The sequence below is a fragment of the Corvus kubaryi genome, unplaced genomic scaffold (genome assembly GCF_017639235.1).
Source record: "Corvus kubaryi isolate FWS band 111438036 unplaced genomic scaffold, C.kubaryi_AGA036_p1.0 37361, whole genome shotgun sequence".
Lineage (NCBI taxonomy): Eukaryota > Metazoa > Chordata > Aves > Passeriformes > Corvidae > Corvus > Corvus kubaryi.
In genome coordinates, this window is record NW_024581118.1 from 4,449,229 (window position 1) to 4,466,310 (window position 17,082).

The 17,082-nt window shown below is 44.7% G+C and overlaps 1 protein-coding gene across 4 annotated transcripts in view; it reads right to left on the reverse strand.

Moving 5' to 3' along the window:
- ABL2 (ABL proto-oncogene 2, non-receptor tyrosine kinase) overlaps positions 1-17,082 on the reverse strand; it is a 45,744-nt gene that overhangs the window by 6,943 nt on the left and 21,719 nt on the right. For 2 of the 4 annotated variants that reach the window (XM_042033818.1, XM_042033820.1), the window contains exons 2-10: positions 8,059-8,229; positions 7,062-7,357; positions 6,151-6,423; positions 5,350-5,434; positions 3,541-3,718; positions 2,768-2,952; positions 2,338-2,490; positions 1,401-1,490; positions 32-205 (exon numbers count right to left, since the gene is read on the reverse strand). In XM_042033818.1, coding sequence (XP_041889752.1) covers positions 32-205; positions 1,401-1,490; positions 2,338-2,490; positions 2,768-2,952; positions 3,541-3,718; positions 5,350-5,434; positions 6,151-6,423; positions 7,062-7,357; positions 8,059-8,229 — 1,605 coding nt within the window. Of the gene's footprint in view, positions 1-31; positions 206-1,400; positions 1,491-2,337; positions 2,491-2,767; positions 2,953-3,540; positions 3,719-5,349; positions 5,435-6,150; positions 6,424-7,061; positions 7,358-8,058; positions 8,230-11,757; positions 12,000-16,805; positions 16,902-17,082 lie in introns of those variants that run through there. The other 2 variants (XM_042033821.1, XM_042033819.1) reach the window with 2 other exon arrangements.

The following is a 17,082-nucleotide window of genomic DNA, read 5'->3' on the forward strand; positions in this document are numbered from 1 at the left end:
GGCCACACCGCCACTGTCCCAGTGCCCACACCTGGTGCTGAGCTGGATGCCGAGTGCTCCACAGTGTCCTGTGTTCCTTCAATGTTCTCCTTGTTCTCTGCCTGTTTCTTCAGGGTTCTCGTCTTGGAGGGAAGCATGGGTAAGCGGGGCAGGTAAGGAACTATGGATGAGGATGAGGCTGTTCTTCCAAGCTCCTCTGCTACCTCTGTAAGGAAAAAAAGGGAACAGTTGGAACAGAGACCAGCAAAGGAAGAGGGGAAAAAAAACCTGGGTCTTTACTGCAAACACAGACTGGCAGGAAGAGATCCATGACTGAGAAATACATAATTTATGGATTTAGTCTTTGTTCAAGTCTAGAGGTATTCAGGGTCAGATGTTTTTCATAATGATTTCAAACTCATTTACATCTTTATAAATTCAGCCAAAAAAAAAAAAAACAGTGGTAGGATGATCTGTGCAGGGGGGTCTGTTAAGGGCTGCTCAAGGGCTAAAGGCAGCACTGGATGCATTTGCCTGTTTTTAATCAAGGTGCCTCCTACTGATGCACCCCCCAAGTTGGTTCCTATCTGGATCTAAGCTGCTTTGCTTGATGCAAAGTACTGCGTCCCCCTATTAGAAATGAAGACTGCATGCCAACAATAGGTCACCAGAAGGAAAAAGAAAACACAGAAAAACCCTACAAGCTCCTGGCCACACCCAGCTTGGCATTTGTGTGGCCGCTGGATGTGCCTGTTATAGATCCTCACTGGTAAAATTCCATCTGGTGTGTCTTTTCTGTAGTAGGGAAGTTGGTGGATCAGTTGCATATTTAATTTAAAAACTGAGCAGAATGCTCTGACATTTCTGCTTGTCTGCTGAATAGTGTCACATTCCTCACCAGTATTTACCTCCTGGTAGATTATATTTCAGACTTGAGCTGCACAGATTTGCTCCTAGAAGGAGCTAAGCAGAAAATCCAGAGATTAAAGCACGCTTTTTTAAAAGTGAAGGCTGGTAGAATAATATTTCATGACCTAATTGCTGCAGTCAGCAAGGGACTGTGATAAGCATACATCTTTCTCTCTCTCCATCACTCATTATTCCTCACTCCTCAGCCTGGAAAACATGAGTTTTCCTCTGATAGAAGAGACAATATTCTTTAAATCGGCTCTTGGGCATCTTAGTGTCAAATGAAATGACACTGTCCCCTGCACTGGAATGTGCCTGAAGTTTATTCAGTATTTGTGCAGCAAGTAAGAGAACGTATTTACCCCAATTATGGCTAAAAGAATAAGTAAAGGATGGAGCTCCATCTCAACCCCACTGCCAGCAGATGAGCCCTAAGGGCCCATCCATGAGCCACAGCACTCTGGGGATAACCTCCAGTGCTGTTTCGGGAACAAAACAACAGCAGCTCTCACCCTCTGAGATGCTCGAGTCATGGAACATGGTTTCAAAAGCCTGGTGGGTCTCAGCAAAGGAAGGTCGGTCTGGTGGGTTCCACTTCCAGCCTGCAATGTCAGAAAGCAGAGTTAAGTCTCAGTACCTGAAATGAGGAGATTCATTTTTCTGCTGTCCAAGGAGACAAAAAGTAGTCAGACTCTGACCTACTGTTAAAGAGGCTTTAGAATCATTCACAGGTACTGATTCATGGCAGCAGTCAGTCACCCTACTGTATCCTAGCAAACAAATCTTGAGAAGAAGGAACCAATTCTGAAAATCCTCGCTCTCTGCCAACTCTACAGCTTTTTCTGATCTCCCTATCCCCCCCTTTCTGATTTTTTTGGACAAAGGACAATTCCCTATTTGCTACCCTGGCTGCTTGGACTGAACACATCTAGCCCAGTCAGAAATAACTGGGCATGTAAAGCTCCAGGCAACATCCTGCTCACATGCTCTTAACATTGAAATTCAGGCAGACCCTTCCAAAAGAAGGATGTGTGTACGCTGTGGGGGAAAGATGAGGAGAGTGCCTTGATCCTAGATGGAGCTTGGAAAGTTACAGAAGAGTATCATGATGGAAAGTGTAATTTCTGTAGTTAGAAATCTGCACTAGAGGAATGTATTCTGGAAGCACTGTCTGCTGGTATCACCACAGGGTCTGGAAAGTGACTGGCAGTCTCTTTGTTTTGCATCAGGATCACATGAATTCCCAGCTTTTGGGCTTTTGTCAGCTTCCTGAAGGTTTTTTAAGCAGTAATATCCCTCATCATTCCCCACCTTCTTCGTTTCATAACCGAAGCCCGCCCTGACTTTGACGTGCTGGGGATCAGGTATTGCTGGAGACTGATGGGCTCTTATCACAGATTCCTCCCACCTTCCCAGGCTTTGTCCCCGAAACTGGAAGAAGATACTCACATGCCCTCATCAGTTCATACACCTTGGGAGGGCACCCCTCTGGCTGCTCCATCCGATAGCCCTTTTCCAGCAGATCATACACCTGAGAGAGGTCAATGCCTGGGTACGGTGACATCCCATAGGTAGCAATTTCCCATAACAGCACCCCAAAGGCTGCAAAAGCAGGGAAACAAAACTCCTGTCATAAGTCTGCCCTTGTGTTGCTCATTCCTCTGTGGCCTTCACTGCAGCTTGAGGCAGCATTGTTTCCTTGCAGATATTTCAGGCCAGTCTGTTTCATGCTAGAAATGCTATTGGTTCATGAAGCTGTGACCTGGCATGGACCGTCTTCACAAAGGTTTCTGCCCAGGCCAGAAAGCAAGTTATTGTGTGGACTGGCAGAAAAAACCAAAATGAACAAGAAAAGGACACTGAAGGTGAGTTTTCTTACCCCACACATCTGATTTGATTGAAAAGGTGTTGTAGGCCAGGCTCTCGGGAGCTGTCCATTTGATTGGGAACTTGGCCCCAGCATGGGCTGTGTAGGTATCACCCGTCATGAGTCGACTTAAGCCAAAGTCAGCCACCTTCACCACATGGTTTTCTCCAACTAAGCAGTTCCGTGCTGCCAGGTCCCTGTACACAGGAAAAAAGGACACCACTGCAGCAGGAGCAGGGCTTTTGAATGCAGTTTTGGGGCCCCACTCTCCTGGACCGGGAAGCGCTCTCTGTATGCAGCAGGTAAAGGCAAGGTGAGCTTTGCCCTGAACAGAAACTGAGTGGACTTATTCTTAGGAGCAATGAGGTAAATCAGGATTAGGACTAACTCTTTAAATTCTATTAAGTTTTCAGCAATGATGGCTGTTACAGCACCAAGTTTATGTTTCTTGAGGATGGGATCAGCAGCTCATCACACACTGGTAACAGGTTTATGGCACGGCTTTATCTGGATTTAAACAGGACTTTGGGTGGACACTGTCTGCACACAGGGGGTACAGGTCAACACCAGCTGTTGCCAGGCAGTTGGGCACAAGATTGCTATTAAAGTCCTTGGGAGAAGGTATTGCAAGACAGTACTGAAGCCAACACAGCCAATGGGTAAGCCAGCGTGAATCTAACTCCGGAAGAAACCTCCCCAAAAGCTGGAATTCCTGGCCCACCATGCTGGTGGCCTGTTTATCATTGCAATCTGAAACTGTACCAACTCCACATGACTTCACCCACCTGTGAATGAAGTTCTTCTTCTCCAGGTATTCCATGGCAGAGGAGATCTGGGTGGCCATGTAGAGCAGCACGACAGCGCTGACCTCCTCGCGGTTGCACTCCCGCAGGTAGTCGAGCAGGTTCCCGTAGGGCATGTACTCCGTCACAATGTAGAAGGGGGGCTCCAGGGTGCACACACCTGCCAGGCAAAAAGGCAGCATGTGAATAAAGCTTCCCTTTCTCACCTCCATTCCTGAGTTAACAGCCATTTAGTGCATTTTGTACCAGGGAGTGTTTCTCTGGGAAAATGAAGACTTCCATGTACAAGACCCAGATCAGTGCAGCACAACTTAAAATTCAGGGCTTTTGTCTGTTTTTCTGTCCATACACTTCATGTAGAGAGAAACACCTCTATGAAAGCACTACTGTTCCTATATAATATACATGAAGCAGTAGTTCTGTTCTTTGAAAGGTTACAGAATGAAAGAAGAGAACTTTGAACACACAATTTGCTTTTCTTCCCCTCCCTGCCTTCATAAAGCTGAAGAGTGGCCAACTGGAAGCAGGTACCTGTCAGCTGGCAAGATTTCCAGACTGAAATGTCACTACAGAGCCATGTGAAGCACTCCCATGTGCTGGGTAAGGAATCAGCACGGTGGGACCTGCTCCTGGAGCAGCATTCTCACACATTCCTGGGATGACCGCTTGCTGCAGTCACTGTGCAAAGCATGTAAAAGCGGAGGAGGAGAGCAACAGGATACTCTTGTCACAGCTCTGGGATCCCCCCTGCAGCTCTGCTGAGGGCCTTACACACACACAGGAGTAAAGCACAACTGCACTGTGCATCAGAAAGAGCAAAAGTGCAGCTCTCTGATGACAAATCTCTAAGTCTGGGCTCCTGGAACCAGACAGGGCTGGCACACACTTTTATCTGTGCCCTTTTTTAAATGGATACATAACAGTTGCCATTAGCAAAAGCCTTCACATTCTTCACATTTCTTCTTTCATCCTAGGCTTGGCTTGCCAGCTCTGCTCCTGAAAGCACCAGAAATCCAGAGGCAATTAAACACTAGTAAAGGTTTAGGGTGTCTCCTTAAGAATCCTTGTGCTTGTAGATTTAACAGCTATGCAAACTATTTAATAATGATCATCATATCATGCACCTGCCAGTGAGACAACAGGGCAGAGCCAAGATGTAAAGCCTGTGGATTTCTTTCAGTCCTGAGTTGTTTGATCTCATGTACTTATTTGGTGATACACAGAGTCCCCTCACAGCAGCAGCCATCTGGTATCTTCTGCTCAATTATAGACTAATTTGTTCTCTTCAGTGCAGCCTTTTCTGTAAATGTCTCTGATTTGAGAAGTTTGGAGAATGGTATTTGTTGTGCTTCCAACAGTTTTTTCCTTTCACTTAGAATTCTCTTACAATTTTGTTCTGTTCTCTCAGAAAAATAAGTCATGGAAAATGATTTTGTAAATCCAATTTAACACAGCAGAGAAGGAATCTGAACCTGATGACTGAACCCTGGAGCATTTCTAAGGCCAAGGACACAAACCAGCAGGAGGATGATGTTGCAAACTTTTATGTAACAGTCGTGCCTCCACTGCAATGTTGTCTACTAATGTAAGTGACTGTATTTGATGTTTTATTTAAAATTAGTGTCCCTTAGCTCCAATATTACATAAAGCTGTCAAAAATACCACCCCATAACCTGACCTGATTCATAAAGTTATATAAATACAGAAAAGCTGCCACTGCATTTAAACCAGGCAAGTTTCTGCCAAAATGATGACTAAGTAAGAACAGAAAGAACAAGGCATTTCACTGACCTAACAACTGCACTAGATTGGGGTGCTTGATCTCCTTCATCACAGCTGCTTCTTTCAAGAACTCCTCCACCTCCATGGTATCTTCCTAGATAGACAGAGAGACAAAAGAAGAGAACATTTATCTTCATGACCAAGGTCTGGTTAACACCACACATCCAGGCTGAATATAAATGATGGCATCTTTGTCTCCATTCTGCTGTTTTGGCTTTTACCAAAGCAAACTGTAGCAGCCCTGAACAGCTGCCTGGATGTCCTGCAGGGACTGATCTGCAGTGCCAGGCTTGCTCGTTTGGTAGCTGTTGTGGCTGGTGAGAGGAAGACTCTCAGGATCACTGACTGAGTTCCCCTGTATAGCTATAAAAATTAAGTTACTCAGGGGACACTTAGAATTGCAGTTGTTAATGCTGAAACAAACCCAAGGTTTTGAAAAGAAAGAGAAACGGAGAAGCTGAATTTTTCCAGGAGTGGAGGACAGCTTATAGAAGGTTTTTTCTGACCTTTGATTCCTTAAAGCCTCCGCAGCTCATCTGGAGGAAGGGAAGTTGTGTTTGTAACCATTTCTACTGGTCTGGCTTGGACATGCAGCTCCTGCTGGGCCAAAATATCAATTTGTTTCCAAGCCACGTGCACTGGTGTAGGTTTGATAGGGTCAAGGCTGCTCCCAAGCACGGGTTTTATGCAGATCAGCACACTCCATTTTCTGATGTTCGTATCACTAGGTGTAGCTGAGAATGTTACAGTTTCCTTACTCGTGTCATAAACGGTGACCAAACCAACAGTGCCTGCAATCTGAAACCTCACCTTTAACGTTTTCACAGCCACTGTGAGATTGTATTTCTTCCAGACCCCCACGTAGACCTCTCCATACTGCCCTCCCCCGAGCTTGTGCTTCATGGTGATGTCGGTGCGCTCCATCTCCCACTTGTCGTGGATGGGGGACACTCCGTACACCGTGGGCTTATTGCACTTGGGTGCTGGGTAGTGCAGAGTTGTCACCAGCCCATCTGCCACCGTCGAGTGATGGTGCACGAGCTCTGCCAGGGTGCTGAAACGGCTTTCTGCCGTCACATAGACCTGTTCAGCATGGAACAGGAATCTGCTTAAATGAAGGCAGCTGGAAGTTTTCAGTAACATTGGAAAACAGATACAGTGCAAACACTTTAATGGTTTTTTAAAAAATCAAAACCCAGGGACTTTAGAATATGTGTTCTCTTCCTGTTGGGCAAATAACTATTAATCTGTGGGATTTTTACCTGCAGAAGGCAACTACATATAAGCCATCACTTAAGAGCTCTGCTGTCTCCTGCCTCGTGCTTTACAGGACTAGAAACTGGAATTCTCAGTCAAGCACAAGGCCTGTTTCTGCATCTCTCAACACAACATACCACTACTTGATCTTGGTTAAAAATGCTGACTTACCAAAGCTCTGCTGATTCTAAGGGGATCAGTGGAAGGCTATCACCACCTCCAACCACAGCTGCCTTGCTACCCAGCTACTTTCAGCCCAGACAAGAACTGTCTGCACTTCTTCCAAAGTGCTGTTTGGGGAGTTACCACCAAACCCTTGGCACACGTGCTCTTTTATATAAATACTGGACCTGTTTAGTCACACCCCCCCCCCCCCCTTAACAGTCTGCAACTGGAGATTCTGCACCACCTCTTAATGAGTATCTTCACCTCCTCTCCCCACAGCGTTCTCCAGAGGTCCTTACCTTGCCATCCGAGGTGGTGTTGATCCTGTAGTGGTAAACGCGTCCTTCGTACCTGAGCGAGATGGACAACTGCCCTGGGCTGCTCTCGCTCTCCCGCACCAGGAAGCTGCCGTTGATGAGGCTGCTCAGCAGGTACTCGGCTGCACTGCGGGACACCGGCCCGTGGTACCACGAGTGCTTCTCCAGGCTGTTCACTGGAGTGATGTAGTTGCTTGGTACCCAGCCCTGCCCATTCTTTGAACGTACCTCGCTCCATTCGCCATTCTGGTTGTAGCCCAGGACGCGCAACTTCTCACCTGTCGCCAGAAAGAAAGAAACAAAATGAGCACAGTGCAAGCTGTTGGGACTCACTGAGGGAGAAACTCAGCATCAGCCGAGCCTGAGTTTGTAGCTTAACATTAAAATCATCTTACAATTAAACTGCTACATATAAAGTATTTATGAAGCAAAGGCTCAGACAGAATACCTAGGACACTGTTCACTGATTTAGTGCAGTGAGAGTGATGAACTCAAAAAGCTTCTGGTACTCCTGTTTATTAGACTAGGAAGACTTTATTTTCTTGGAGGGATGAGTTTTGTTTCCTTGAAGCCTTAAATGGCACATGATTTAACAGTTCTGACGTATGTACTGACCAGAATCAGAAAGTGTCTGTGCCATGCTTAATTCTTGGTTCTGCCCCCGGCTGAAACTGCCGAGGCCTCTTACCATCTATGACGTACCCATTTCCCTCCGCCCTTCCTACAGCAGGTGTCTCAGAGGGCCAGTGCTGCGGGGAGCCTGGCACAGGAGTGGGCTGGACTGTGCCTGTCCCAGCAGAGCTGCCTGGCAGGTGTCCCTCCAGCACCACAGGGACGGACCATCCGCTTCCCACCATCACTGCAGGGAATCACCTTCCCTAAGGACACTGTTCCCATTCCTGTCGGGGGAAGGATTCCACTTCCTGATTTCTGCTGCTGAGTTTTCAAGCTCACAGCTGCTCTGCACTCCCAGCCTTACCTTTGGTGATGCTGAGTGTGTTGTCACCACTTGCTACAAAATCGTAAAGTGCAACAAAGAGATTGGGATCGCTCTCAGTGGCTCCAAGCAGGTTCTCCTTGGAGCTCCATCTGATGGCTTCGTTCAGTGCCTGGGGCTCGACTTCGCAACCGTAGGGGCGGTGCAGGGCCTCTGAGGAAAGGACAGGAGAGGCAATTACTTTGTGTACAGCTGTGAATTATAGAGGCAGGGAATATCCTGAGTTGGAAGGAACCCACAAGGATCACCGAGTGCAACTCCTGGAGAAGGTGATTAACTACCTATACGCCAAGTAGCAAGCTATGTATATAAAATTTCTATTTAATATTTATTATATTATATATACTTTTATTTATCTACACCTCTACTTGAAATTATTTAAGCATTCATAGATAAAAAAATAGGTGCAAAATTAAAGAACTTTTTTAATTACATGAAGTAGTGAAGGAAACCTTTCAATCACAAAATGTTACGTTTTGTCCTCATGGTTTCTGTGGTGGACATAGACAGCCTGGATCTGAAACCAGCATTACATAATTCAGTGAGACTGAATTATGAAACGTGTAAGTTGGGATGGTAACTTGTTTAGTATTAACAGGAATGACAGTGATTTGTAATACATTTCAAGACTGTGTAAACAGAGGTGAAAAACTGACAGGGACAGAAGGTAGTACAGGTGATGCTGGGTATTTAGTAGCAGCATTTCTGTTTTGCTGTTCCAACAGACAACTGATGCAAACTTGTCACTACAAGGGAGTGGGGGGAGGAATCAGATGTGTTTTATAAACAAAAGAAAGAAGTCCCTACAGTTCCTGTGATGATTAAAACCAATCTAAATCCATAGGGTTTTAGGAAGAACTGCAGTAAGACGCAAAACTGTATGAACATTTCATGCTAGGGCTATGTCAAGACCGTCACTGGCTTTCTAATTCACAGAGAAGTTTTCCAGGAACATGCAGTAGAGTAAATTTCAATATTAAGACAAGAAAAAGAGCGATGGTGTGGTTTCATACATGGAGGCTGCTCAAGGGAGCAAAAACATATGAAGGTGTAACAGTATATACTTTTCCTCTGATGGCACAGATCTACATCTCTGTCCCAATATCTATTTCTGAATTCTCTTGTTGAACTTAGGGAAATGTACACTGTAAAGAGATTTCATTAAATGCACTAAACATAAAAAGTTCTCTCTAAAAAATCTGAGGCTTTCTTTGCTTTACAGTCATTGGTTTGGCCCATTTCTCAGGGGCTGAGAAGTCAGGCTTGCGATGTTTTTAAGCAGACACTGCCATAGAACATGTGTGTGGCTACACCTCCCCTCTTCCCCACAGGACCCTGAGATTTACACTCATTAGTAAGAGGTGGTCTGTAAGGCACTTGAAAAAGGAACAAAGAGCTCAAATGAAACACAGGACAGGAAAACTGGGAAGTCAGCGAGACACAAAACAGGAAGAAGCCTGTGCCAAGTAACAGGCACAGTAATATGCCAAATCTGTGTCATAGGACAGAGCTCAAGCCTGGAAAATGAGAACTAAGGGGCGTTTCCAGCCTATAACATGATTTTTAACTGTATTGTAGGCATATGAGAAAGGAAGTAGTAGAGGTTTGTTCTGTTTCCATTTTAAACATGTAGCTAAGTGGCTTTTGACTGCATTTCAGAGTTCTACTGCTTGCATAACCTGTTCATCTTGCTATTACTTAATAACCTAAAAGTAGCCTTCTGTCAAGGTTCTCCTAGCACAAAAAGAAGAGACTACAGACTAAGCCACCAAAATGTCAGTTCCTTGATTGCACTGCCTGCAGATGCAATATTTACATACGCTTCTTATTCCTAACTCTCAACTGCAATTAGTTTTACAAGATGTTAACCCATCAGACTGGATGCTATCGTGGAAAATAAGAAATCGCAGTGCTCAGCCACCTACATTACTGCCAACATCCCACTGTATTTTCTTAGGGCTGGATGTGTGCATACGTATGTCCGGTTGTTAAGCTCCAGGAGAGAACACCAGTTCCTAAACCCAGCTCTCTTTATGGACTAAAAATACATACTTAATTAAATAACACATTCTTTATGCTCCTACAGTGACTTGTGTTATGAGTGTTTCAATGCCTTAAGCAAAGTCAAATGTGCTGTACAAGAACCCTGACTTTCACATCTCTGCTAGAGAGCAAACACAAAGGTAGCCAGTTTCCAAAAAATACCCAACCTCTCAGCTCCAAAACACCTTAATGATGTTCACTACCTTCTTACTTTCAATTATGTATCTGCCAACCAGTGAAAGGCTTTAAACAAAATGATAACAATTATTCTAAATCAAAACATCCTTTAAGTTTCTTTCTCCAGCCAGAAAAGCTCATGCACTGAGCACCCTAGCCCTGCTCCACAGACAGCTCAAGGTTAAGTGTTTATCCATGCACCCACAGACAGCCTGAAGCAGCCCAGTGCCAGCCCAGCTCCAGAGCTGCTGCAGCAAGCAGTTCTCACCTGCCACCAAAAAGAAACCCCCAAAATAAGCACAGTGTAAGCTATTGGGTCTCACTGAGCCCAGCTGAGCCCACTGCAGGCAAGGCAAAGCCAGCAGAAATGCCACCTGATCAGCACCAGGAGTTCTGCCCACATGGAAACACGTGTGGGGCTGTGCTGGACTGGCAAAGCAGATGTGGGACTCCTACCACTTTCTTGGGAACGCCTGGGAGGCTGGCACATGTTCTTAACACCCACTTGATGTACAAAAAAGCCAGCAGAAGTTAATGTTTGATGAGAAGCTTCAATCACTTAGCTACAGTGCTTACCTAAAAATCACATTACCTAAAAATCAAATGCTTTTAAGAGTTCATGTCTCACTAACTTCCTTCACTTTCATGTTAGAGTGACTTGAATGCTTAAATAACTGTAAAGGTTACCCAACACCTAAAGGGGTTTTTACCAGGATATAAAAGTATTTCTTGCAGGTTGTATTTCCATAACAGCCCATGCTGTTCCATAAGGTGTGGGATCTACACCAACCATCATGTAAGTGAAACAGGATCATCACAGAGATAGCCAAAGCATGTCACCAATGATGCCCCTCCAGCTGAATAGTTTGCAAGCTCTGTCCACACCAAAAGTCAGGAAATGAGCGGGGAAATTATGTTTTATATCAGCTCCTTCTCAAGGCTAACCATAAATCTTATATTATCACTTTCATTTCCTATGCAATGGAAAACTCACATCATCACTTAGTGAACAAGTAATACACAGTCACACAAGGAGGTTACGCTTTATCCATCTCCTTCCTTACTTTATTCCCACAATACAATTTGCTTCTCTCCGGATACGAATGCTTTCCTATCCAGCCAACACGCAAGGGGTGTTTTGTCCCTCACCCTTGCCGCCAACACTCCAATTACCAATCTCTTTGGTCTCAGAGCAGGAGGTAGAATATGCTAAATTTTAAATTTTAGACTCACATTAAGTGCTGAAGTGGTCTCTATTTATGAAATACTGTGTAACTGCTCGTAGAAAAGAAGCATTTCAATAATCCTAAAACCCCAATAAAAGCTGGCAATCTCACACCTTCCTGTGGCTGGTCTCATACCACAAGACAAAGACAGACTTGAAAGGACCCCATCCTCCTTGAAGCACTTGGAGAAAGCCAGGAAAGGGATAGGACAGGATTACACCCCCGAGCATCCTACCTGTGAAGTGCGTGCCAGGCTCGGAGGTGCCCTCGCCGAGGCAGCAGAGCAGTTTGCCCTCCTTGCCATAGCTGCTGGACTGGAAGAGGACTGTCCCCACACTCATGCTGTGCTTCCAGCAAGCAAAGAGGCTGCTTGGCACCACAAGTCCTGGGCTGAGCACAAAGGCTCCACACACAGCAGTCACTGCTCGCGAGGCCGGGGGCCAAGGGGAAAGGAAGCGCTGCTGGGCGGGCGAAGGAGAGACTGGGAAAATCAGGCCCTGGGTTAACGTGGTTATTAACTGGATGGGAGGGTGGAGCTTTGCAGGGACTGCTGAACACACGGAGGATGTGGGGACTGGACTGCAAGTTGAAACAACTTTGAGATGAGCTATAGAGACAGAGTTTTGTTCCACTAAGAGTTAGGTAACACAGTGTTTGGGAAGAAAGCAAACAGTTTCCTTGGAGAAATTCCTCTGCAAATTACAAAACAGATCACCCATTAAGGGGACCGCCCAGATTGATTCACTTTTCCACTCCACATAACCACTGCTGGAGCACTACTTACGTGAATCAACAGGAAAGGATGTTAGTGAAAACACACATCTCAGAGAGGTACAAACACTGAGCACGTGAACGCTCCTGGACATGTCAGGAATTCAGAAAGACACAGAAAGCAAGACCAGCACGGTGCACCCAGTCTGAGCTGCATACTTGCTGATTTAGCAACACTCAGGACAGCTTTCCACAAGGGCCCCATCAAATCATCTCTCAAAACCCCCAGATTTGTTTGATGAATTCTTTAGAAGCCCTAGTTTTCTAGTAGAGTTGCCTTGTACAGGACAGGCTCCTCCTGCCAGGTGGCCAAGGAAGGGTTAACAAACCAGCACTCACCATGGCAGTCTCACACCTAGGAGGGTGGTGGGCCTACAGAGGGGTATAAAAGGGAGCAGGGAAAGGGAAGGCAGTGGTTAAGGCCTTTGCAGGGTGAGAGAAGCTGCTGCAGCCCAGTGAGGCAAGAAAGCAGCACTTCTATAATCTGTGAACTTCACCATTCTGAGAGGGGCAGCTGCACTGTGTGATGATGATGACTCAAACCAGACTGAAGGTAGCCAACTCGGCTTATTCCAAATGTTTGTGATTTGCAAGGCTGTGGATGTACAAAAAGTTTACAGAACTGTGGATATGCTGTGATGATGAGGAGTCACCTTTCCCATATGACTTCTGACAAGAGTTACTTCCTCTGAGATCAACACCTAACATCTGTGGAAAACTAACTTAGGACACCTGAATACTGCTGTTCTTAAAGTTCTGACAAGTGGGTGACCTCTTTTCTTCCTCTTCCAAAACCAAGCTCAGTGAATCCTGCGGTATACTACCCAGTGGTCAGAGGTTGAGACACCTTTACTTGAGAGCTCCTGGGCTTTCTCTCTTTTCCTCCTTCTTTACTTCTTGCAGTTTACTGTTTTCTCAGCTTGCATTTGCTCTAAGTACTGTGAATTACACTGCCCTCTGTACTAAGCATATCTGTTAATACACAAAGAACAATCAGAACTTGTGGTGAAAGACAGCACAACTTCAGAAACACACTTGGATGAGCTTTCTGACAATCACCCTTACCTAAAATGGTACCAGGAAAGGGCAAGCTATGTATGGATTTGTGGCTAGATTAGTCTCAGCTGTGATATTTACTACATATATCAGTATATCAGCTACAGTAACACATTTACTTCTTAGTTAAAGTACAATGGATGAATAATTGGTATTTGGAACAAAGGATTAGCAGAAAGTTAAGTCGGGTTAATAATGTATCGTGCACATATCCCTCCTTACCCCATCAATTTTAGCCTCTGTCAGCAGTCTGTAGCCAAAGCCTAATGGCTGGCTGGTGTGTTAAGAGCTCCTGATGGGAATCATGTAGTTGCCAGCACTGGCACTATGGGTGAGAAACATTTTGGCTGTAAGTCTCCTGCAACAGAGTAATTCTGTGCCTGCACCCTTTCCAGACACCCTCCTGAAGGTGTTCTCCAGTGGGAAGGACACAGAGTGCACAGCAGTTCATAAGGTCCTGTCAAATGCACCCAGGCAGAATAAAATCAAGCATCTTTCTGGCTTCTAGATGAGCATTATCTCTCTTAAAACTTATTTTCCTAGACAGTTATTTTACACTGCAGGCCTTGACATCTGCATCCACCACATCTGCATCCTGTTCCTGTGCCCTTCACAGTAAGTGCACAACATAAAATCTTAATTCTGGTACACTCAGCTTCCTCGGTGGAAGAATCCACCTTTCAGGCACAGCAGTTCTTCCCAGCTCTTTACCCTATTCCCTGTGGTGCCTTCAAAGCTGTTTCCTGAGAGTGGTTACCCTTCCTGTACAACTTAAGTCATCCATTTAGAAGCATTTTTCTAGTTCTTCCAGCAGTGGGGAAAAGTTGAATAAAAGGAAATCTTGCTGACTATGCTACTTTGTAACGTGTAGGTCAGGGAGCTTCTAAAAAATTTGCTCTACTCTGAATTTCAATGCCTCTTAATGTCTCTTAATCAAAGAAAATAATGTATTAATGAAAATACAGCCCTGAAATGGATTTGGTGTTGTTGGCCACAGGCCAAAGTGACTGGTTTGTCAATGGAAGGGAGAGAGACAAAGAAAGGTTTAGAGGGTAAATACTGGTTATTGCATACAGTCTCAATCTGATATATTGGTGTTTTACAACAAAACCCACAGGGCGTAGACTTGTGTGTATTTTTTCATATAGAGACAACTCAAACACAAGGCCACCAAGATCCCTGCATATGTCACATATCTCACTTTATTTTCACTCTTGAGTCATTAAACTAAATATGCTGTCTTTAAACTATGACGCTTTTTTACAGACAGACTCATTTTATTTGCTTGCTTTTAAGACCAACAAATAACAGGCATTGGTCATTAACTCATGGAAAGTAGACCATCAAGTACCTAATGAGTGCTGGTATAATTGGTATTTTCCACTGCACCTTCAAAACATATATTACACCACTGGACCTTCAGATCTCTAACTGGCTTGTTAGTGGGAGGATTTCTGCCTTAATGAATACAAGGAAACAAAACTGATAACACAGCAGCAAGTGGGTTTCCTATTTTGCTGACACCATTGGAACAGTATCAAGTCCTACAGCAGCTTTGCTTCTGAAGCCAAGTCTCAGTGCTTCCGGCTAACCAAAAATACTCGAGACAGGCTACACACTAAAAAGCAACCAGTGAACAGGCCAAGTTTCTGCTGTCTAATAATGTGGCAGTATTGAAGCAGACCTATGAACTTCCTTTACCCTGTAACAGACTGCAGCCTTTACCTAAATGGACCACCTAGTCTTTCTGCTGACATCCATGTGGCCATGAAAAGCACCAGTTTAAAGGGGTCAGACAGCTCACATATGGCTTTGGTAAAGTGCAGGCACTAACTAAATGCCATTCCTAGGTGTTCCTCTCCTGCAAGCAACCAGACTCTTAATAACGTGGTTTGCTAGAGAGAAGCACAGACCCATAGTTAGTCCTTGGGCCTCCCACAGAGTGGGGCAAGGTTTAAGTATTGTAAACAACCCACTGAGGAAAGCCAAGAAATACAGCTCTGAGCCAAGAACTTGGGATGGGCAAGGAGTAGGTTTCTATTTATGGTACCAGGCTGGGAGAGACAAAAAGGGAGGAGACTTCACAGTCAGTGACAAAATTGCATCATGAATAGCTCCCATCACATAAAAGGAAATACTTCAAGCCAAGCTGGCAGCACTGTCATGCCTCAATTATCAAAACATACTGGACATAGATAAATGTGATCTTTGGTTTCAGAGTGAGAAACATATGGAGGAAGAGCTCTCCACACACTTCATCTCTCGCAAACAGATTCACTTTGCAACAAGATTAAGTGCTGATATGATACAGGGGTTGAAGTGGTGGGTCTTTGCCTAGAAGAGGTGCTTCTTGGCTAGCTCGATATAAAAATCCAAGGGAAGACAAGGTTTGGGGTTTTGGTGTCACTGAATTCTAACTGGTAAAAGGAGAGAGACAAATTGATCTCAATTGATTCAGTTCCACCAATGTATGAAGAATTCAAGACATTGTCTGTCTACCTGAACATTACAAGGAGATAGCTGTGCTAAGATTTTAGACAAATTGCCTGTCTTCTGTTTCCCTGGTACCAGTTGTCCCCTCCCTTTGTTATTAATGCAATCAAACAGAGGTGTCCTTCAGCCCATTTCTTTGCTCAGATGTCAGTGACACATTTCTCCCATTGTCAACATAATGCAGTGCTTCTCTATTTCTTCCTCAACTAATTTCTGGTGAATCCAGTCTGAAATAAATGAAGCTTAAACTCCCAAGCCTTCCTTTGAAAATCTTCATTCGTTCCTTGAAAGCAAGATGCATAAATCTCTTCATAGATCAAAGTGTAGACTGTGACTGAGCCATCTACAGAAGCATTTGCTGTTTTAAGAGAGAATTTCCAAGTAGATGAAGTATTGATCATGTTCAGTACAATACTGTTAACCTAACAGTCTGGCTCTCATTACCTCTAAGATTTTCACAGAACTCTGTCAGGAAGGCAATTCTGGCAAGTGCAGGCAGCAAAATGCTGCAGGGTTTTAAATGCATTTAAAATACACTTTAGGGTGAGGAACCCATGTGAGCACAAGAGAGCTGGACCCAAGAGCTGTTAAAAGGTACAACAGATGTATCTCGTCACATGTACTGGGAATGGTCAGAAGCACAGGACCAGTCACAGCTCAAGTCTGACTTCTTTAAATGTGCCCTCTGGGTGAGGAACCAAAACCCAACAGCACAACAGGTAAGGAAAAAACCACTTTCCTGAAGAGAGGTTTTAATGTAATTAAAATTAAACACAAAAAGGTTTTTAGAACAAAAAAATTACAAATGTAACCCTCTTGCTAAATCCTCAATACTGTATCAAAGAGTCTGTTCCCTTAATTCCCAAAGATTTGCTCAGCTCCTACAGAGCCAGTCAGCTTTGCAAATGCAACTGTGTAGAATCAAGCAGAGAGCAGCAGCTGTAAATGCTCTGTATCACATACCTCTTTCCATCGAGTACTGAAGCTCCAATCTCTCTTCCTCTGAATGCTGCCTACAGTGGACAGCAACTACTCCCACAATGCCAGCCTTAGGGAAAGGAGGGCTATGAAGGGACACAGATTTCGAAGGTAACTGGGAAACTGTAGATCAAAAGTCTGTTTGACATTCTTCTTCTGTCCTGGCAAGTTCCAGTAAACCTCTCCACAGTGTGAAGGGTGAGGAGGATTAGGTCACCCAGTCCTGCTCCAGGAAAGGTGGGATGGCCAAACATATGACAGC